This window comes from Xenopus tropicalis, chromosome 6 (genome assembly GCF_000004195.4).
Source record: "Xenopus tropicalis strain Nigerian chromosome 6, UCB_Xtro_10.0, whole genome shotgun sequence".
In the NCBI taxonomy this organism is placed as follows: domain Eukaryota; kingdom Metazoa; phylum Chordata; class Amphibia; order Anura; family Pipidae; genus Xenopus; species Xenopus tropicalis.
In genome coordinates, this window is record NC_030682.2 from 23,824,788 (window position 1) to 23,848,099 (window position 23,312).

The 23,312-nt window shown below is 41.8% G+C and overlaps 1 protein-coding gene across 1 annotated transcript; it reads left to right on the forward strand.

Annotated features, from left to right (window-relative positions):
- map3k8 (mitogen-activated protein kinase kinase kinase 8) lies at positions 1–23,281 on the forward strand. Its single transcript, XM_002940333.5, has 8 exons — positions 1–358; positions 12,930–13,291; positions 16,554–16,721; positions 18,778–19,039; positions 20,087–20,193; positions 20,904–21,056; positions 21,525–21,768; positions 22,605–23,281. The coding sequence occupies exons 1-8, from the start codon at positions 343–345 to the stop codon at positions 22,736–22,738; spliced, it is 1,446 nt and encodes a 481-aa protein (XP_002940379.1). The 5' UTR covers positions 1–342; the 3' UTR covers positions 22,739–23,281.
- The last annotated feature ends 31 nt before the right edge of the window (positions 23,282–23,312 follow it).

Consider the following 23,312-nt stretch of genomic DNA (forward strand, 5'->3'; position numbering starts at 1 on the left):
AGTCGCTGAGGCTGCTGGGAGTTTCTGTGTGAGTGCAGCAGGCAGATAAGCGGCACAGAGAGTCTCCCCCGGGGATAAGCAAATGAGCAGCGGGGGTGTGGGGATTTCCTCCCTGGGGGACACAGCGAGAGTTACACTGAGAGCTGCCACACTGCTCCTCTCCCTGGCACTGGCGGGGTTAATAGAATCTCCTGCTTTTCTTGTTGTTTCTCATCATTTCCAGGAAGAGCCGTGCCGCCGCTCATGGAACCTCCCCGTTTTGGACTTTCCAGCCCTCAGTTCAGCAAGCGGCACAGTCGGAACATGGGAGCCGTGTGAGGCAGCGGCGGAGCCGGGACAGCCATGCCCGGGCACAAAGGTAGGAATGGGGCTGCGGCTGGCACTGTGGGGATGGCAGGGAGGACTCCTACACAACTCACAGAGACACCAGTTTCCATGGTAACGTTCTTCTCACTGGGTGCCAAGCTAATATATATGTTCTGAAGCTTTAGATACTGAGTTGCCCTTATGCCCACTATGGCCAGGCTGGATGAAATGGCTACTGTACAGGGGGGCACATATATTTTCTGTCAAAGTGGAGGCCAGTGGGGTAGTATTTTGGGGGGCCCTCACTGCCTGTAATGAGCTGCACCCCCAGCTGCTCCCTCACCCCCTGCACTCACTTGCATTAGGCAACACAGGGTGGCAGGGGTGCAAGGGGGAATGGTGGGGTTCCAGGCCCCCCAGTCCTGCCTTTACAGAGTCTGTTGTATGGTGTTAACAAAAAACATTTAACAAAAGACAAATCTATCAGTGTAGGCACCCAGCTCTCTGCAGTCTCTGACCAGTGGAATCAGTCATGTGCACTGGAGCTGCTGGAACAGTTCTGTTTTTGTTCCAACCTTTCTCCACCCAACAGGCTGTTGGATTAGTAAATGGTACTTTCTAAAGTGATTAATGTAGCTCCTTTATGTAGCTCTGCTCTATCAATGCAGAAGGAACGCTGAGTAGCTACGTGGGGTGCTATAACAGTTAGGAATCGTAAGAGACCATCTTTATATCCGTGTCCTTCTAATAGCTGCTGGGTCTGGCTTCAGACCTGCTTGATCCTGTATATTGTACTGATGGTTGCAGTTTGAACCCACACATAAACCCCCTGTGCATTCAGTGGGAGGGGGATGAGGATAAGAGCTTGTACAGGTATAGGACCCGTTATCCAGAATGCTCGGGACCAAGGGTATTCCGGATAAGGGGCCTTTCCGTAATTTGGAAAATTTGGAAAAAATCAACAAAACATTAATTAAACCCAATTGGATTGTTTTGTATCCAATAAGGATTATTTATATCTTAGTTGGGATCAATTACAAGGTACTGTTTTATTAATACAGAGAAAAAAGAAATCAGTTATAAAATTCTGAAATATTTAATTAAAATGGAGTCCATGGGAGACAGGCTTTCTGTAATTCGGAGCTTTCTGGATAACGGGTTTCCGGATAAGGGATCCCATAATTGTATTCTATTGTATATTATACCTGGTGTAAACCAAAGATCCCATGCATACCCTCAGTCCTAAGCTGAGCTCTGTATGTGCATTAATATGTGCCCCACCACAATACACTGAGTTACCTAGCAATGTCAGAAGTAATGCAAGTTGGGTTGGTACCATTTTTGGACAGTGTGAAATATGTTATTTCTGCAGCCTCATACACCTAACCTTTAGTGGTTCCCAAACTGTGGGCTGCCCCCCCCAGGTGGCTCAGGGTCTTGCCCGGGGACCCAGGGTGAAGGACAGTTAGGGTGAGTTTTAGTGTGTGCTTATTTGCTATGTTAGATATTCTAGAATTTATGGCTGATTTAGCAATCTTTTCATATGTCTGTGGCCTTGTAATGAGCTAAGGGTGCCCTGGATTGATGATGCACTCTAACGAGGGGTTTGAACTGAATAATGCTGAAAACCACTTCTCTTGGACCATGTGCACTTTTATTCTAGGATGGTGCCTGTTTATCCACCTGTTCTAGGCTCAGAGGTTACGTGACGCCATTTATAGATGCACATTCCTTGTATCTTGCTTGCCCAAACATTGCTCTTTTGCTGCTCAGTAGGTGGCCCGTGCTCAGAAGGTGGCTCAAAGGCATTAAAGTGCAAAATACTCAAACAAATGAGAGTAACAGGTTATATACTGCGGGGTACAAGGTTAAGGCCCCATGACTGTCAGCCTGCCAGTTTATACCCAGGCTAACAATCTGCCCTACTGCACTGTAAATAAACAAATTGCAATTGCAAGTCTACTGGTTCTGACTTTAGGAACAATGTGGCAGAAGATGGCCAGACATACAGTTTCAATAAAATGTATATAACATTAAAACTATTGAAAATATGTAATGAATGTGTATTGGAAAGTATTACATTTTCTAGTTTATTTTTGGATTTTCCCCTCCCCTTTAATCTTTGTTATTTTCTTTGGAAGTATGAGTGTTGGAAACTGGGAAAGTCCTTGTTTTCTGCTTCCCTGGTGCAGTTCTTTGTCTGCGCCGATCCTTGTAGGGCTGGATGGAAAGTAAATAACTTGCATATTTTCGTTTCACTATAATGCAAGTGCTGAGATATTTATAGTGATTTCCTCAGTGGTTAAGCCCCTGGTCTGTCACATGTCTTTTGGTCTGATAAAGCATGAGTTCAGTCCATCGGGCAATCCCTTGTTGCATTGGTCAATACAGTTTGTCTGTGTTTATATATGATAAGTGGCTGTTTGTATTAGAAACAGTGCATACTGTGTGTGCGTGCTTGAGATTGTTATGGCTCAGCTGCAGTAAGTATTGCCATGTGGAAGCCATGAAGCTATCACTTCTGGATCATAAGACCTTCCATTCAAACGTATCATGTGAGCTTATTGTTTGTACATTTAGGGGTGTACCAATACACACAGTAGAGGTGGTGACAGGCCCAAGTGAGGCCTTTATTTAAAGGAGAAAGAAAGTTGAAATTAGGGGTGCCAAATATTAGCCACCCCCAGTCATTAATCACTTACCTGATACCTCAGTGCTCCTGTTAGCAGAAAACTGCACTGAGCTGGGGTACTTCTGTGGGAATACCACTCAGGGACCTTCTTCGGAATCTTCTCACCAGGCACGCATGTGCAGTAGAGTGAAAAACTTAAACTTTAAAGGAGAACTAAACCTTGAAAATCTCAGTCGCAGCAATAATGCAGGACTTCAAACTTGTCACTTGGAAAGTATTTGCTATACTCACATGCTCAGTGGGCTCTGGCCAGTTGTTGAGAAGCTAAGCTTAAGGTGGCCATACACGTGAAGATCCGCTTGCTTGTCGAGTTCGCCAAGCGAGAGGATCTTCACCCGGTATCCCCACCTACGGGTGGGCAATATCAGGGAACATGTAGGTTAATTTGATCGTTTGGCCCCAATAGCGGCAATGGGGCAGTCGATTCCGGGACCTCATCAATGAGCCGATGGGGTCACCGATCTGACTACATCTTTTAACTTGCCAGATCGATATCTGGCCAATTTGGCCTGTGTATGGCCACCTTTAGGGGTAGATGCAAATTATGAAGCAGAGAATGAGGTTGGCCTGTCATATAAGCTGATGCTACAGGGCTGATTATTAAATTATAAAGCTAATTATCTGTATTTATTACTAATCAGACATATATAGTGACATTTATATTCTATATATACAGTATATTGTATATATCCCGGCCGACTCCTTCGTTCCTCGCAGAGCAATCGTTTGGTTGCGCCCCCCACTACTACTGCGGTTTCCCGCCTTAAACCTTTCTGCCTGGCTGCCCCCTACATTTGGAATGCCCTCCCCGATTTCCTCCGGAGAGAATCCTCCCCCAGTCTTTTTAAAACTAAGGTTAAAGACTACCTTTTGGAGCACTCGCCCATCACCTGATCTGGGAACTGGCACTTATATTGTAATGTCACCCACTGTGACCTACAGCACTTATATTTGCCTATTTGTGTCTGTTAGTTACCCCTCCCATATAGATTGTAAGCTCTACGGGGCAGGGACCTCCTTCCTCTTGTGTCCTTGACTCTTAACTTATTGCTGCTGTATATATCTGTATTTATTATTATACTTTGTATTTATCTATTATCTTATTAACACCGTTTGTATTAATGTATTCTACTGTACAGCGCTGCGTACATAAGTAGCGCTTTATAAATAAAGATATACATACATACATACATACATATTGTGAGCGGGTCCCTAAGCTCAGGTAAGTGCCAGCAGCACAGAGCAGGGAATCAGCAGAAAAGAAGATGGGGGGCTACTGGGGGCATCTTTGGGGGCACAGATCTTCCCTGCTAAAGGGCTGTGGTTGCCTTGGGCTGGTACGGAATCACAAAAAATAATGTACAACATTTCTACCCTACTTCTTTAGTTAGGCTTTAGTTCTCCTTTAAGCAAGAACCCAGCCTTTTCACTCTGCTGTGCATGTGTTGGCGTAGGGCAACAGAAAAATGGATTGCTCTGTGGTGCTTGCACAGAAACACCCAGGTTGGTACAGTTTTTACGCTAACAGGAGCACTGGCCCTGGGTATTGGATAAGCTAATAAAATCACTGGGGAGCACCTAACATTGGGCATGCCCTGGTGATTTTAACTTTCCTTCTTTTTTAGTGCTTGCCAAGCAGGTGGTAATTACAGGGCATCGCAGAACCTTGTTTTATATTGGCTTGTACCCTATGAAGCTATGGGCATTCCAGGGGATGTCTGTATACCATGTTCCACCCCTCTGTATATAGGGTTTTTGAGGAAAGGAAGCACTGCATATAGAGAGAAGAGCAAGTCTTTGTGCTCCAATGTGCAAGGTGCAATGTTCAAAAAACATGTTTTTTTTTTCCTATACTTTGAACTTCCTTCCCATTCATAAATGAGCTCATATGTGTGCCAAAGAAATTATCTTTTATATGGGGGCCTAACACCACTGCGTAAAATTTGTTGCAAACTGCAAAGAAAAACAACTGCAGTTTGCATTTGTTTAACATCAGGCTATGCATTGCACTGGTGTGCTTAGAAGATGGAGGGGCCACATCTTCATTCACTCCTGTGTTATCCAATCATATGAATATTGCAGCATATGTGGCCCAGATTAATGTGGCAGACCTAGTAGTACATACACAGACTTTGGCTGTATGGCTTTTCATGTTTCAACATGGCTCTTGGACCATCAGGCATTTGTGGCTACTTTGGCTAAACTGTGTTTCTTTCTAAGCACATTATCAGTTGGTATCTAAGCTATGGCATATTGAGGGCATTGCTGAAGCACTGTATAACTTGTTGGCATATTATGTTAAAGGAGACATATTGGATAAATGGGAAAAAAAGGTAATTTTGTAGGCAATTATGAATAATATCCGGTGCTGGTTTCCCTTTGGGCTAAACATTAATCCTATCTGTAACAATGGCCCCTTTATTGGAGCTCCCTATAGATCCTATCACTTCTCTGTCCGAGTTTGTAATGAAGAGTGGGCGTGTCCTAACGGTCCCTGCCAGAAGCACAGTAGGAGGGGGAGAGCCAATCACAGCCCTGCACTCACACAAGCACAGACAGGCTTCAGTTCCCTATCAGGTCAGCCTAGCTGCTGATTGGTTCCTATCCTACAGTGCAGGGTACGGAGGGCCGCCGGCTCCCCAGCACATCCAGAGAATTCAGCCAGCAGGAAGTGGAACAGATGGGCGGGGCTAGTGGGGTTTTTGTGGAATTTCTCAGAAACACAACTTTTTTAAGCACAATCTTTCTATATCTAGAGGAGTATAATTCACTGGTACATTCATAATTTTTATAGGATATGTCTCCTTTAAATTATGGCAGGAGTGGGTGCTATGTGCAGTTATAGCAGATAAATTGTGTGATGTGCATCCAAAGAATGTTATTTTGAAGGTAAAGCAGTGAAGAGGCTACTTCCTCCTTATAGCAACTGATCCAGGAATAGGTGATGCAACTGTTATTCAGCAGAACCGACGTGATAGATAACCACTGGGGCATGGAGTAGGCAGCACCCTACATAAACAAACAATCCTTTTTCTTTGTTTTGCCATATACATACAATCTATTGTATTATAGAATATTACACATAAAAACAGGGCAGCCTGCTTCTCTCCAGCTGTTATTACAACTCCAGATGTACTCCAGAACTGATGGAGCTTGAAATCCAGTCCTTGTCTCAATGTAATGAGATCAGCATTTTATGATACATGCTGGGGGCTTTCTATAAGTTGGATCTTCATACTTTGTCTACTAAACCGTACAAAATAAAAGGAAATCAGTTTTAAAATCTGAATTATTTGATTAAAATGGAGTCTATAGGAGACGGCCTTCTTGTAATTTACGGCTTTCTGGATAACTGATCCTCCACCTGTACATGTAGTTTGAGGGAGTACCATGGGAACACCCTTGCCACCTATCATTGGTATTCATTTGTCAATTTTATCTAGTTTGGATGCTGAGCGATATCAGTCTTTCAGCCCTTTTCTTGAAGGGGAAGTGTGGCTGCAACTAAAAAACTCCCAGAAATCGCAACAAAAATGTAAGAAATCTGTTTTACAAATATATGAGTGAAATGGGTATATTAAAGGGGACACCTGGTCAAAGGCCTAGAGGAACAGTAGGAGCTTATTTTACTAAAGCAGGAAGCACCTTTTTATGCATCCCTGCTCAGTCTTATTGCTCAGTATGACAAGAAAGATACATCTGAGCTGGGAGGTGTCAGGACATGCTTCCAGTTTCAGTGAGTAAACCTCTGCTGCTCTTCCCAGACTTTGCCCTGGCCAAACAGTCTGAGGTGCTCAGCTTACATATTCATAATATGAGCAGTGTAAAAGTGCTGAAACGGAAATAACTTGCTAAGATATATGGTAGGGTATATGTCATCTTTATTACAGGTATGGGATGCGTTATCTGAAAAAACCTATTATCCAGAAAGCTCAGAGGTTATCTCCCATAGGCTCAATTTAAATCAAATAATTTAAATCTTAAAACTGATTCCTTTTTCTCTCTAATAATAAAACAGTACCCAGCTAAGATATAATTAATCCTTATTGGGTTTACAAAATGCCCAGAATAGCCCCTTTATCAGTAATTTGGCAATTCCCTTGACCCATGGATGAAAGCTGTGTTTTAGGGGCTATTCCAAACACTGTGTTGTTTCCCAGCAGAGCTGGCAATCGCTTGGGTAAAATTCCCTGAATTTCCCTGTTACATTGCCTTTATCTGACCCCCCACATCTGTAGTCAGAAGCAGTAAGCAACATTATTTGGCAGGAAAACTCAGTTTCAAACTTCCGGATAAAGGGCACACTGACACAAATTATTAATTTATGAGAGAGGTGCAAAAACCAAAAGGACCCCCATATAAGCCATACCTCTATAATAGGCTTATGCACTCAAAAAGGAACATACACATACAGTGCTATTTGCCAAAAAGAAGTTCCCTTTTAGAGAAAAATAAATAATCATACAAGTTTGCTTAAAGTGACACTGTCCCTTCAGTTATAGCTTCTAATGCTAATGGACTTCTGCACAAATATGGCAGCCCCCTCATAGAGAAACATTGGGGATCAGATAAGTGTAAAAGCCATTAGACAAATACTTTTATGGCAAAATTACAAATAGCATGCAAAGACAATGTTATGATAGAAGTAAAAAAGGTTTCATTTCTTCATCAATAATACGGTACATATCAATGCAATCAGTTATGTCCATAAGATACATACCACCCAAACTATAACGTCATTCTGTGGTCTAAGCTTATACTCATTGGGCTTCAGTGACAGGTGATTCTAGGTCTGCATAGTGGAACCAAACCACAAAGGAAAAAACAAAAGCGTAATAATGACATATTTGTACAGAAAATTGGCCGGGCTGCAGGTAAAGCTCTTTAGTTTAAGGGAAAAAGTTTACAAATTCTGCATGGGGCTTCCCAGAATCATGGCCACAGACCACAGAGTGACCCCAATAAGTTTTTTTTTCAATTTATAAAATAGTCACTCATTTTGAGTGTTTTGTTTTACATGTGCTGTGTTTGGTCATAGTGAGAATCAAAGTTGGTGTTATCATTTTCCAAATCCTGCACGCCTAGCTAGGAAATCGATCCACATATGGGCATCTAAAAAGGCTAGGCCATGCTGCCGGAATGCGCTGTGCCCCAAATGGCAATTAACAATTATCTGAAGCTTATTGGTTATGACTGAACAGCATCCACAGCTTGAGGTGTTATCTGCTATGGTACTTTTGCCCATGGGAGACTCACATTTCCCTCAACCAGCATGTACCACAGTGGCTTATAGTGTCTTTTTTACTAATGTGAACCCAATTGTAGCTGTTTTAACCTGAAATGCTGTTCCACGGGCTCATTTATAGGTGCAACCACACCTGCTGCACGCTAAAATTAAGAGTCTATTGACACCATTCATAAATATGCACCGATACAGGACCCTTACAATGGCAACTACATGCAGGGAGTGACAATGAGCCCAGAGAGAATAGTGTACCAGTCCACCCTGGAATTACCAACAACCTGGATATGGCAGTAGTTTCAGCTTTCCACTAGGCTTATACAAAGCATTGTGTATTGTGGGCTAAGACAATTATTAAGGTAGTGTGCATTGACGCTCTGGTAGTGAAGCCGGCCCTAGCGAAATTTTAGCTGCACCTTGTGACAAAAAGCAACTTAGCCTGTGGTCTATTTTATGCTGGAATTCTGGGGAGAAATACCACATTGTGGATGATTTGTGTTAGAAAAGTGCACTTAGCACTAAATGCTTTGTTAGAAAATGAGCCTTTTCGTCTCACAGCCCACATTAAAGAAAAGTTTAATAAAGGTGTGGCAATCTGGGGCTTATTTACCACTGTTTTCTAAGGAAGGGGGGACAGTCAGCTTGCTTTAATGCACTCCTATAGACATGAAGGTGTATGGATACCTATGATTACGTGTATTTTAAAAGGCACCTGGAGCTACAGCTCAATGTTTTTTCTATTTTTGCTACAGATCACTTCTTGATTATGTTGTTTCAGTTATTCAAATGTTCTTGGATCAAAGTATAAAAACTGGCACCGTGTAGAGGAAATACAGATATGTTTTAATCAGTCCTTTGGCTTTCCAGTCAGTTTCAAGGAAATAAGTAGAACATAAATCATCTTAATAAGTACAAAATTTTTTTCACTTTTAGCCTTGCCCAAGCAACTACTGTCTTAGGCTGGAGGGCCACAACCTCCCCATTCCCAGCCCCCATATTGTGCTCTAATCTTTAGCTATAAGCAAAGAGGGCTCTAGTTACCAGGGATGTGCTTATTTTGTGTGTTTGAATTCCCTATAGCAAGAATAATGCTGTGTGTTTCCCAAAGGGTGTACAGAGAAGTGCCATAAAGCTATACCAGTATTCCCCTATACTAAGGACAATTTACAGGAATTTTACTTGGCCTTTAAATGCAGTTTTATTTATCAATGGAAGATCCACTGGGATAATTGTTCATATGTGGCACAGCAGTTGGGCCATTTGGCTTCATTAATTAAAAGTACTTTAGTTTAAAACTACTTTTTTCACTTGCCCTTCCCACCAATTGTTCGGATGGATCACTAACAGTGTGTGTCTCTGTCGACACTGGGAGGCACTGTAGCTACTGCCATCTGTAAGGTGTCGCTAACTCCAGGGTTCCAACAGTGGCTTGCATTAATAGACGACAGAATGCCAGAAGTGATGGCATCTGAAGATATTTAGTGCAGTTGTGTCCAATTTGTGTTTTACTGCATTACACCAAATACTGTTACACCAAATGCTGCTACCCCCGGGGGATGCAATGATGCTAAAATCATGGATAAACTTTTTATCATGGGTAAAATACATGGAGACTTTGCACTTTGCACACTGGACTTGCAGTCGTAAATGAGCTCTTGTGCTTCACACTAGTGGTGATTTAGGGGTATATTTATTCAAAGGTGATATAGAGCCGAGCTGGGTCAGAAGCTACTGGCGCCTAAGGCAAGCCCTCAGCGGTGACCATCACCCTTCCTTCCTACTTGCAATCTTACCCCCTACTGATCAACAACCCACCACCAGTAAAGGTGCTCATACACCTTAAGATCCGCTTGCTTGGCGATGTCTCCCGATATCCCCCACCTGGGGCCAATGATTGAATTATAATGACGGGTATAGGCAAAGTCGGTCCGGGGGCCACATCAGCTAGCCGATGTGGTCCCTGATCCGACTAGATTTTTAAACCTGCCCGATCGATATCTGGCCGATTTCAGGCCAGATATCGGTCGGGCAGTCCCGTCGGCAGTGCCCATACACGGGCTGATTAGCTGCCGAATCGGCCTAAGGGACCAATATCAGCAGCTAGAATCGGCCGTGTATGGGGACCTTAACTCATCTGCTCACTCTTTCGGTTCTACTCTGCTTCTGTATTTGCAGGGCTGATTTATACAATGCAGTAGAGCTGTGTTCCAAGGGTCCTTTGTATTCACATATATGGGATATTTAGGGCCATATTTAGCAATTATGTTAGGCCACCCCTTGATAATTATGTTTAAAAAATCAAGTACAAGTGAGACTAGTTCTGTTACAATTACTTTCTGGCACGCTTGTTTGTATTCATTTTCCCCTGATAGTGATGCAAGCTAAATATATTCATCTATGCCTGCATTTTGGAATTTCCAGGAGCAGATCAGTTAGCCTTGGCTCAGCACCAAGCTTTCTCTCTGCTCACAGGCCGGGAGTGAATGCCCAGAAGGTACCCATGTATAACAGCTTAAATCATTGCATTCATTCTTATATTCTATTTGTAGCCAGAGGATGTATGAAAGTTCTTCTTACGTGGAGCCCAAGGCGATGTGCAGTACTTTCTCTCTTCTTTTTATGATCACTGTTTATTTCATAAATGGGCCGACAGGATTGCACATGGGATTTCTCTAATTGCAGAGGTGGAGAAAGGCTTTGGGGTTATTATAAGGGTAAATCCCATGGCAGCAGGGAAATGCGCTGTAACAGTTGCATATACTGTAGTAAGATACAGCTGAGCAGCATATCACAACATTTCCCTTGTTATTAAAGGCCCAGGCTTGTGTGGAGGATATTTGGGGGGGGGGATAAGGGTTGGATACTGTAAGATTGGCCATACACAGAGATGGTCAAATGCTGTCAATTGTTTAGGCCGATATGTGGGTCATATATGTATGGGTGATGCTTATGAAGTCTTGCAGCTCTACCCCCAGACTCATGGGGAATATTTATCAAAAACTGAAACAAAGTGCTCCACAGTTCACCACAGGGCAATTTAACAGCTCCTTATTCACTTGTATAGGGTTTTTAGTGGCATATTTATCTAAGGGTGAGCTCTCACTTCCATCCACTGATAAATATGTCCAAAAAATCCCATACAAGTGAAAAGAGAGCTGTGTATGTCTGAAACTTGAGCAGTTTGAGAATACAAATCTGACTGCCTACCCAGCACCTACCTACCCTGGTCATTTTTCCTGACTGCCTAATGGGTTTAGTAGGTAATTGAGGTTTATATTTTGGGACGCTCTAGTCCAAAAAGTGCAGATCTTTGGAAGAAACCATGTAATTTTATAAAAATGTCTTACGTTTGCCCACATTAGCAACCAAATAGCTCTCCAGTAAATGCCACCTGCTGATTGGTTCCAATGGGTTACTAGGTAGCTTAAAATTAATATTTACATTAAAGCAGTTGGGAGATGGGAGATTTTTTCATTTGTCAATTAGTAAATGTAAATTAATTTACAGTTAGTTAATGGTAGTAAAGAGGTTACAGCAATTGGGAGACTGGAGATTTCAATTAGTAAATGTAGTTAATTAATGGAAATAGCAGAAATGTTAAGTGTTGCCCGTATTACAGAATGGCATCACCATTACGTGCCTGAGTGATTTGCCACAGCTGGGCTCACAGGACAATAAGCGATTTGTGGGATTGCTGTGAGTAAACTCAACCTGTGCCCAAAGATTGGATCCAGTTACAGAAAAGTAAAAGTAATCAAAACAGATTTCTGATTGGTGCTAGTGTTTCAAATATTAGGTTTGTGCTACTGAGCCTTGTGTAGATTATTTATATTTTACAGTTTTATTAACAATGTTACAATAGAATTAGCCTTTCTCTCCCTAGTGTATCTGGACTAATTGCTGATTGGTTGCTATTGGTTACTGCATCTGAGCAGCAGTTTCTTCAAATTGTAGCTCCCTTAGGCTAAGGTCAGACGGAGCGTATTCTCAGCAAGCATTTTTCGGCTAATGCATTTTTTGCCCCACTAATGTAAAATCCTCCCACTTGTACATGCACGTGGAAGCATTGAATACGCTCAGGTGAAGGCACACATAGCATATTTCTGCCTGAAACTGCGCACAGAAGCAGTTTCAGGCAGAAATACGTTAAGTGTGCCTTGCACTCGATCCTATTCAAGGCTTCCGGGTGCAGGCACAGGTAGAAGATTTTTGCAGCCATGGTGCATATTCCTGGCAAGCGATATTGATGTAATAAAGGAGTCAGGAGTGGGAGAAAGATGCGATACAGAGAAGAGGCGAATACAGAGAAGAGGCGAATTTCCATGCAAGCCACTGTCAAGGCAATTTCAGGTGCTTTAGGTACTTAAAAATGGCAATAACCTAATGGTAGCAAATGTCTGGTTGCTGTGGGTTACAAGACCAGAGCAAACAGTTACTGCATACCATCTTTTTTTTATAGATGCTGTCATCTATAATGACAAAACTCTATTACCAACTCTAACCAGGTAGTGGTGTAGCTTGTCTCTTGGTGTAGGGAGCAGAGCAAACGATTGGTTTAGGGTCCCTCATATTAGTGGAAGCTTCTATATAGCTTGTTTAGACTATTATTTCTAAGCTATACCCCTAGTGGTACCATATTATGCTTGTTCATATTAAATGCATGACTAATGACTGTATTTCCGCATGTAGGTGCCTTCTTGGACAGCAGCACTGTAATGGAGTTCATGAGTACCACCAGTGACCAGAGGGACGAAACGGAGCTTTTGCTCACCTACCTGAATGTATCAGATGTTGTTAACATCATGGAGAACTTTTATCGAGATGAGGAGGGCTGTACAGGGGGTGACAAACCCATCCGGGAGTCACCTGAAGCCTATGAATGCGAGGAGAGGTCCGACTCTCTGTACCTCAGTGGCCAGGAACCGTCTCTTCTCTTATCAGTCAAATATGGAAGCGACAGAGAGTTACTCAGTTTTGTAAATCAGGTCACTGATGCTACCAAGTATTTGCATGCCTGTCTGCAACAGGAATGTGGAATCATAATGAACAAGGTAAGGAAAAAAATGAATGCCTCTTGCATTGCGTTCTCTAGATTACGTAAAGGTGCCACGGGCTTAGCATGGAGTTTCACCCTTGCCAAAGACTTCATTGTTCCTTGTTTGCAACTTTTTTTTTTCTTAAGTTTTTATAAGCTTCCGGTGTTGTGATAAATACCCTGACGAAATGTAGGCTTCATGGTAAATTCTAAACAAAACTGCATAAGGACCAACCCCTTTCATCATTTGTAGCCTGTGCAAAGATATGCCATAAATGTATTTTGCAAAAATATTAACCTGTACTGAGAGTATAGTGGGCAGATGCTGCTTTTAACTATGTCTGCCATTTTATTGTGCATGTAATATTAGTGGGGTGGAGTTATCAGGGGTACACCTTACAGACTGGGTGCTGCATCACTTCTACCCATATCTTCTTTTTAATAGAGCTACAGTGCTTTCAAATAGCCTCTGACTGCCAGGGGGATTTGTAACAAGGTTAATTTGTGAAGAAATGGTGTGGCCCTTTAGTAATTTATATATATATTACACAACACTGGGATTTCTTTTGTTCGGGGTTCTTGTCAGATTGTTCTGTGTATATACAGGGGACCTGTCACCCATACTAAAAAGCTGTATAATAAAAGTCCTTTGCAAATTAATATCCATATCTGTAATAACTGTATTTAAAAATCTGAGCTGTCAGTCATTTATTGCCTGCCCCATCCCTGTGCCTCAGGCATAGAGGTGGGGCAGTAAATTACTTTCACTTTTCATTCAGCACTTTAGATTATTATTATTAACATTTATTTATAAAGCTCCAACATATTCTGCAGTGCTGTACAATAAGTGGGTTTCATACATACAGAGTGGGACATACAGAGTAACATATAAAGCAATCAATAACCGATACAAGAGATGAAAAGAGCCTTGCCCAAAAGAGCTTACAATCTACTTCACTCCTAACATTCCCCTCCCTCCTTACAGTCTATAATTGTGTATCCGATGCATTGGCATAGGCATTAGGTCCCCCATTTTGGTGCATAAATAAGATTTTGGCAGGATGCAAAGCTTGCTGTGATTGTGAATTCCAAGACTGAAGGAAACAATATTAAAAAAAAATGTATATAGTGTAAGTAAAGTTTATTTTGCTCAACTAACATGATAGAAAAGGATTTGAAATGATTTCTTTGGGTGACAGGTCCCCTTTAACATTTTTTTTATCACATGCATTTACTGCACTTCAATATATTTTGATATTACTGTTGCAGGACTTTCTTTGGCTTCTGTAAATTGGTTAATAATTTCGCTTGCAGAATCTGCCTGAGAAAGATTTTTCGCTTCTTGAAGTAGCTATAGAGGTCTTTATCTCCTTTTTTAGAGTGGTTTGTCAGACTGAGAAGCATCTAAGAAATGTGATATTGTTTATGCTGGGGGAGGCGTGAGGTGCCATTTCCCTTTCTAGTCGTCAGTACTATAAACAAGGAAGTTGTAGAAGAATTTTAAAAAGACATTTCTTATCCGAGTTAAAAAAAAGCAAACAAAATGTCAGATATGACGGCTTATTTAAGGCATTTCTAAGTGCATTTTCCAGAGAGCCTATGAAATTCAAATTTGTATCTGCGTCACTGCCACCCTAAGTCCTTGGCACCTATTGATAACGCTGTGTACTGAGGGTGCATCTGTCCTCTGTAACAGCCCTCTCCCTAAATCTCCTACCTTTATCCCATGCAACTGTGGCTGTTAAAGGGAATCTAAAACACTTGTAAAACTGTCCCACTGCACCCCTTGGTTCCAAAAAGGAGATGACCAACAGATGCTAGAGAATTCACTAATGAAGATGATGCTTACATACTGAGATTATTGTGTCATTTTGGAGTTTATTTGTAGATTAAACTGTGTTGAAAAACTTCCTGTGTTGACGGAACAAAGAACATGAAGCCAGATTTTTGCAGATAAAGTGGAATTCCTACTGGAGGATTCTTTTGCATTTTAATTACACTGCTGGCCCTGGAGAGCTAGATTATTGTTGGACTACAGCTCCCAGTATGCTTTAGCCCTTGATTATATGTGAGGGTATTCTGGGATTTGTCCAGCAACAATTTATTAAAGGGTGCCAGAGTATCAGTCTTTACATCCCTTTTAAAGGAAATCTTATTATCCATATCTTCCCCACCTTCTTGGGACAAGATTTGGCAGATGATCCCCTGGAACTTCTTGAGTCGTGGAAGTAACCACTTGCCAGTGAGGGGGAGGGATAGCCATCTCTGGCGTGTATATGGGCTTCTCATTTGGAATCCTGTTAGTTGCTTCTTGCTAAGTACAGCCGCATAAGCTAAATACTTGTTCACCAAATTGTATTCCAGGCTATTCCAGTGTGACTGTTTTGTAGTTTCTGTAAAGGAAACAAAATGTTCCGTTAGTAAATCAGCAACTGATACAGTTTGTCCATATTGCATAAGTTAAGGTTGCCAAACTAAGATCCCCTAGTTTGGCAAGGTGCGTTATGGAATCATAATATGCGAAATGGAATCATAATTGGTTCTGTGCAAGCTGTCAGGTTGAGGACCCCATCAATGTGCCCATCTGGCCCTCGAACCGATGAGAAATCAAACTTGCCCAATCAACATCTGACAAATTTTTAGCCAGATATCGGTCAGGTAGGCCCATCTGAGGGCATCATACTCAGTCTGTGTACAGATAGTATTGGCTTCTGTATGGCCACCTAGAAAACTGGGAGCAGGCATCGTAATACAGTGTCTGGGACAACCCCACCTCCCAAGCTATTGTTAGTTTCCCTTTAGTATTTGGTTTCATTATAGCCAGTACTTGCTCAGGGCATTGCCTTGATGCAGAAGTGTACCTTACACCCTGTTTAGTATCACATAAACTGTTGATATTGCAGTTGGTTTATTTATATTTTTCTGGGAATTTAACCTACAGTACTTCTGCTTGCTGCAGCCAGTGCAGTGAGTGATACCAGAGTCTGTAAACATTCAGCCCAGAAACCTGTCCCTTCTCCAAATCACTCCCCTTCCCAGAAACAGCGTGCGTTTCTCCAGCAGTGTTTTCCAGCCTGAGTATTGCCAAATTGAAAAATGTTTGTCAGCACACACATATAAAATATATGTAAATACCTGTTTAAAGAGAGAACATACAGCTTATTGTTGCGCCATGGTGCATCTTGTTCTCGGAAAGGATCATTGGGCGGTGTGCCTTATTGTATGAAAAATGAATCTTGCAGCCTGGTAATCTCATTCTTTGTTTCCCTGCCATTCAGATGCTGACTATCAGAAGTGGTCGATATCAGGTAGACACAGACGTCCTGTTATTTCCCTGGAAGATGACTTATAGGAACATTGGTTCTGATTTCATACCTCGTGGAGCTTTTGGGAAAGTGCATCTGGCACAAGATTTGGAAACAAGGAAAAGAATGGCATGCAAGCTGGTAGGTTACAGAAACTTTCCTATTGACTACAAAGTTTCTTTTTTTTCTCCAAAAAAATAGAGATGTACAACATAGTCGCTCATTTACCAACACTAGGTGAATTTGCATCTGAGCAGAAACCCATGCCTCCAGATTAATGCCCCGTCTCCAGTCTCTTCCGAGAGTTCAAGACAATCCTGCAAATTGAGACATGAGTGATGTAGTTTATGGCATTATATCTAGCACATCTGCCACTTGGAGATGAGATAGTCTGTATCTGTGCGGGGCAGTCGCCAAAAATCTACTTGCACAGTAGCAGAAACACATCACACACGTGTCAGGCTGGCCCAGATAGCCTTAGTGAAGGAAAACGACACTTTGGGGGAGATTTACTAATCCACGAACGTCCGATAAGCGCCCAAATGCGTTTTTTCCATTATGGACGGTATTTTTGCGATTTTTCCGTCGCCGTTGCGACTTTTTCGTCGCCGTCACAACTTTTTTTTTTGCAAATTGTTGCGACTTTTCCGTCGCCGTCGCGAAATAATCTTACTGTCGCACCGAGTACGAAAGCTTCGGATTCATTCAAGCTTCAGTATCGTGACTTTCCTTGGGCCGGGTTGGAGCTGCAGAGTGCCATTGAGCCCTATGGGAGACTTTCCTTGGGCCAGGTTGGAGCTGCAGAGTGCCATTGAGTCCTATGGGAGGCTTCCAAAATCATGCAAAGTCGGAAAGGTTTGACCGCCGTTTACGAGGGCTCTATACGAAAAAGTCGCGACAATTCGCGATAAAGTCGTGACGGTGACGAAAAAGTCGCAAAATGTCCGTTTCCAATCCGTTTTTTCCCCATTCGGAATTCGGATTCGTGGTTTAGTAAATGTGCCCCTAAGTCCTAGTATCTACCACCACCCGTGTGGTTTAGACTGTGCCTTGATATGCGGGGGGGCCACATTATGTCATGAAATGTGGGGGCTATAGCAATGTCTGCCTTAAAATGCTAGTAGACCTAGTGCTTCTTTATGTCTGATACTGCATGTAGAAAGGGATGTACAATTTCTAACTGGAAAGTTTGTGTAAAAGTGTGACTACAAAGTGGGGGTTGTTTACAACTTTTGCACAGTGGTTAATTGTGAAACCCAAGGCTACCAATCAAATTGTGGCTTAGACTGATCTACCTACAGCTTGCTGAGCAACTCCCTGGTTGGCTGCTGTGGGTTACTGTCAAATGTTAAAAATCGTAATCTTCAGTAGAGCAGAGCAATGTAGTTCCTGGCTGGATAATCCTCTGGACATACCAGCACTGGCGCTTGTCAGCCTGAAAGCGTTCAAGTGCCCTAGTTAAGGCCTATGATGGATTAAAACCACTCTGTGTGCCATAGGCCTTATAGTTGCCTTCCCATGATTCCTTTTGCTTTATATATATAAATGAGGGGTGGGACTTCTTAATTGAAATTATTTTAATGTGCTGCAATTTAGCTGATAAGATAACACACTCTGGGCTGATTATTCACTGGCAGCACTAGGGTTCATTTGTATTTGATCCGACCCAAGCAGAAGGCAATAGCTTATACTTATTTAACTGGCTTCAGTACAAGGAAGTCTGTGTGCATAAAAATAGCTTCCCCTTTCCCTGTGGGAAATTAGTTTTATTGCAAATATCATTGAAGAACAAAGCATTACACATTCACCAAGGGAAATTGCTTGACAAACACATCTGTTATTTCGGCATATCCAATTGGCAATGCTTATCCGCTGCTGAACTACAATTGGCAACATCTCCTGACAGCCATAAACTTTTGGAAGAGGCTATAATTTGGATATCTTCATTTTAGGGCTTGCCTTGCTTTATGCTGGTAGCATTAAAGCAGGGAAGTCAAACTCAAATTTACAGCTATTTTGCACTACAGCACCCAGCATCCCATGAAAGCCTTTGACAGGCTGTAAGTTGCAGTTTGGCAACCTTTGTATGTTGCCCACGCTGGATTTTTCTTTATCAAGGAACATATAAGTGAATAATACAAGTGTGGGCAACTCTTTAATCTTCCTCAATGTGTTCACTACTCTCATTTCTCCCCAGATCCCAGTGGAACACTTTAAGCCAACAGAGGTGGAATTTCAAGTCCAGCTGCGCCATGAGAATATCGCCGAGCTGTATGGGGTCATACTGTGCAACAACATGGTCCATCTTTATATGGAAGCCGGAGAAGGCGGATCTGTTTTGGAAAAGCTGGAAAGCTGTGGCCCTTTGAGGGAATTCGAAATAATTTGGGTCACCAAACATATTCTCAAGGGACTGGACTTTCTTCACTCCAAAAATGTCATCCACCATGATATTAAACGTAAGCCTTTTGTCACCCACTGGAATTCTGAAAATATTAGGTGGTTGTATGGTTAGTATTTCTCTCAGCTCCGCCCCCAAATAACGATTAGATTGGAAGGTAGGCTTGGTGCATGGAAGCAAGCAATAGCTCAATGCTTATAAGTTACTGTGTTGTACCTTAAGGCCAAATTCATATTAAATGAGATGTAGAACAGGAAGGTGGCCATATAGGGGTGTGTTTATTATCACTGGTGATGTTGCCCATAGCAACCAATCAGCAATTAGATTTGAACAGTCACCTACAACTTGGAAAACAAAAGCGAATATTTGATTGGTTGATTGATGTTTGTCTCCAATGTTAATACAGTAAATACACCCCATAGTGTATTTGCCAGTTGCCTGTTCTGTGTATACACATAGAGAAGGAATGTTTGCTGGAACCAGCTAACCTCCCTAGAGCGCTTTCCAAGTAGAAAGAAGTACAGTTTTCATTACAAACTACATTTCTTTGTAGTTGTAGATCATGATCACTGACAAGAGGGAACCAAGGCAATATAATAACAATAGCAGAGTTGCTTAGTTATCAATGCAACAGAGTTAAACAGTTAGTAATAAAGGAACGCTCAACAACATAAATTATCTTTAGGTGCTGTAGAAAATAGACTCTACTTTTCTGAGTTCCTATTGCTTTGAGAAATCTATCTGTACAATGCATAACCAGTGCATCGCCTAGCAAAACTACGGTGTCCTGAAAGGATATCATTAGTGATGTTGTCAGCCAGAAATTGCCCATAAATGAACCTCTTGTGGAAAGGGAACACCTCTTGGTATAGGTGCAATTAGGCCATCATTGTGCATACAGGCTGTTCATCCTGGAGCAGAACTTTTGGATCCCATTGCAATGCAGGGTTGTTCTGACAGTTCTATGCTAGTGCACAAATTACTAGATATCATTTAAAGGTTTGTCCTGTGTAAAGCATTCCTAATGAACAAAAATATGTAGCTGGGATATTGTGAAACATGGCATTGTTTTAAGGCTTACAGTGATTGTAGTCTTTTATTTTAGCCAGCAACATTGTCTTCATGTCAACCAAGGCAGTCTTAGTGGATTTCGGACTGAGCATTCAGATGACTGGGGACCTGTATTATCCAAAGGATCTGAGAGGGACTGAGGTAACTACATATAAATGCATTGGGATTAATCATTCCTTCTATTTATATATTGATCTATTCATATCTGATTTGAGCAAACTTCTTCATAAACTGCATGAGCAATATTACCATTATGACTGTTGGATATTCCTGTTGCCATCGGCATCTATGAGTAATTTTAAGGTACCTCAATAGAGGCAGGCAATATGGCCTCTCTCAGTCATGCATAAAGGCAAAGATACCCAAAGGTTCTGTGCTCTGGAATAGTCTGTTTTTTACTCAATAAAAGAGACAAACTCAATCTACCCTGTAAATGTTCCTCGTAAGGGGGTAAATAAAAACACTTCTACAGGAAACCCCAGCTTACACTCATTCTGCTGTTACTGATCTAGATCTCTCAGCATCCTTAAAGAGCAAAAAGCTAAAAGTAGTGAAAAATACATATATTATATGTATAGCTTTGTTATAAAACGAAAATCTCTTGTATGTAAGCTTTAAGTTCCATTAAATGCCCCAGTAAGGTGCGAGGACTTCATAATCTATCTTTATTTATGGGTATCATTCATACATTATGGTTCAAGCTTCCCTTTCCTATCCAAAATGTTAGGAATTTGGACCCTCAGCCTCTGACACACAATTCAGTGGGCATGTAAATGTTCTGTAGAAATCATAACACAATGGATCTGGCATGTCTCTAACCTTTATAACCATCAGTTGCTCTTTGTTTACAGATCTACATGAGTCCAGAAGTGGTTCTGTGCAGGGGGCATTCAACCAAAGCTGATATATACAGTATGGGAGCCACTATCATTCACATGCAGACTGGGTACCCTCCCTGGGTCAAAAGATACCCGCGCTCAGCCTACCCTTCTTATCTCTATATAGTAAGTAGCCTTTGTCTTTGTCTGTGTTAATACACTAACCTGTGGACTCCTATTTCTTTTGCAATTTGCAATTTTGTCTATAAAAATACCTATAGATATTGCAGGTGAATCGGCTAATTAAAATGTCTCATAAGTATAAAGGATTTTAAAACAAAGGTATATAATAAGAAATATGTATGTGCTGTTTTCAGCACTTCGAGTGAGGGCATATATTACTTTTGTACTTTTTACTTCCTGCTTTTTTCTGTTCAGGAAGTGAGGCCTACAAAAGAAAAGTTCTTCCTTAATGCTTGCAGAACTTGAGCTATTATGTTTTACTGAGGTATAATTACATTTACAGACATGCCCATTATTGTAGAAACAAAGTCCAAACATTCCATGAGCAATAGAAGACAGGGGCCCTATTTGCTTGAGATAATAATCTGGAATGTCTTATAAAATGTAAATTGTTCTTTCTCTGTACATCAGATACACAAACAGGCGCCTCCATTGGAAGATATCGCTGAAGACTGCAGCCCTGCCATGAAAGCCTTCCTGGCTGCATTACTGGAGCGGAACCCGAATCAGCGGCTGCCGGCTACAGAACTGCTAAAACATGAAGCTCTGCACCCACCTCCTGAGGATCAGCCTCGGTGCCAGAGCCTGGATAGCGCCCTTTTCGAGAAAAAACGATTACTGAAGAAAGAGCTGGAGCTACCAGAAAACATTGCAGGTATGAAGAGGGTTTGCTTGTGCCTCATCACATCAATAGTTATGTGGTAGATAAAATCAAATTTCTTTTAATTAAAGGGGAAGTTCATTTAAACATTCATTATCAGGAGTAATCAAAAAGCAGTTTTAAAGTTTGCCACTTACCCATAGAAATCAATTAGCAGGCAGTATTTACACATCACCTGTTTGAAAGCAAACCTCTGATTGGTTGCTCTATGGCTAATAGATTAGGCCTTATATCAAGCATGAAAAAGTTTAATTGTTTCATGCTAATAAACAACTACCTGTCTCCAGGTGTGACAATAGTTATTGGGCACACACATGTACAAAGACCCATGGGCCACAGGCATTTATGTGCTCCTCACAATACCTCACAAACTCAGTTAGTGCGCTGTTGTGTTGGATATCTCTATGGACTGGGACTTCAAGGATTCAGCTGTTGAACTCCCAGCATCCCCTGGCACCTGAAGCCTGCTGGGAACTGTAGTTAACTAAAGGGGAGCAGGTTTCATCACTGCCTCACAGCCTTTCCCAAGGTAACTGCCCCTCAAGGACTGAGCAGCTTTTTAGGGATTATTATTACTTAGGGATCTTAGAAGGCCACACTGCCTTGTAATATTATTCAGTAATAGGATAAAATTCAGTGTAACGAATATAAAAGGGCCAGACAGATACTGATTCAGTGGAACTAAATGTTGTTAATGTATATTGGAAAGCTGGCAGTAACAGTTCCCCTTTAAATGATGGTTGAATGACTGGCGTTTCCCATATTGTGTGCATAGTATTTACCATTTGGCAATATAATGATTGTGCTTCCTGTTCACCTTTTTATATTAGACTCTTCCATTTACACAAGTGAAGAATCAGAGCAGCTGAGGCGGCAACGATCTCTCTCTGTTGACCTTGGAGCCCTGGCCGGCTACCTTAACATCGTCCGTGGACCTCCAACTGTGGATTATGATTGCCCCTAAAAGAGCAAGTCCAGGAGATGCTTGTGTCTATAGGGCTGTCTTTACTGAAGCAGCAGGAACTGCTCAGAACATGAACCTATCAAGCACCTCGGACCTTTAGTCACGAAAAAGGGGAGGGAACGGTAATATCCCTAAGTGTCCAAAGTTTCACGTGGGGTGGCAGAATGTACTGACATATTCTGGGGGTCCTCATGCTACTGACTGACCAATGAGTCACTGAGAGTATGCGAATACTACTGGGGATACCCTGTTGCTTCTGCCTAATAGTTTAACTTCAAGAGTGAATAACCAGTTATCACTAATATATGTGACAAATACTGATTCACAACTGCGCCCCTTTAACTACGTCTGAGGGAAAGGACTGGATTCCAGTGAAATGCGCCTCTTTGTTCTTCCGATACGTAACAATGTTTCGACATGATATTCTGTACATCCTGGTGGATGATTGTGTACGTTTGTAACGACAACTGCTCATTAAACTCCATTTTCGGAGGTTTCACACAGCCAGTGTAAAGCACAGTAACACTTTAGCTATGATAGATATACAGGTCCTTTTCAAAAAATTTGCATATTG

What these genes read in the sequence shown, in the direction of transcription:
- map3k8 (XM_002940333.5), top strand. An exon ending in AGGATCTGAGAGGGACTGAG is followed by an intron (nt 20,194 to 20,903) that starts GTAACTACATAT and finishes CTTTGTTTACAG; the next exon opens with ATCTACATGAGTCCAGAAGT. An exon ending in GCTACCAGAAAACATTGCAG is followed by an intron (nt 21,769 to 22,604) that starts GTATGAAGAGGG and finishes TTTTTATATTAG; the next exon opens with ACTCTTCCATTTACACAAGT.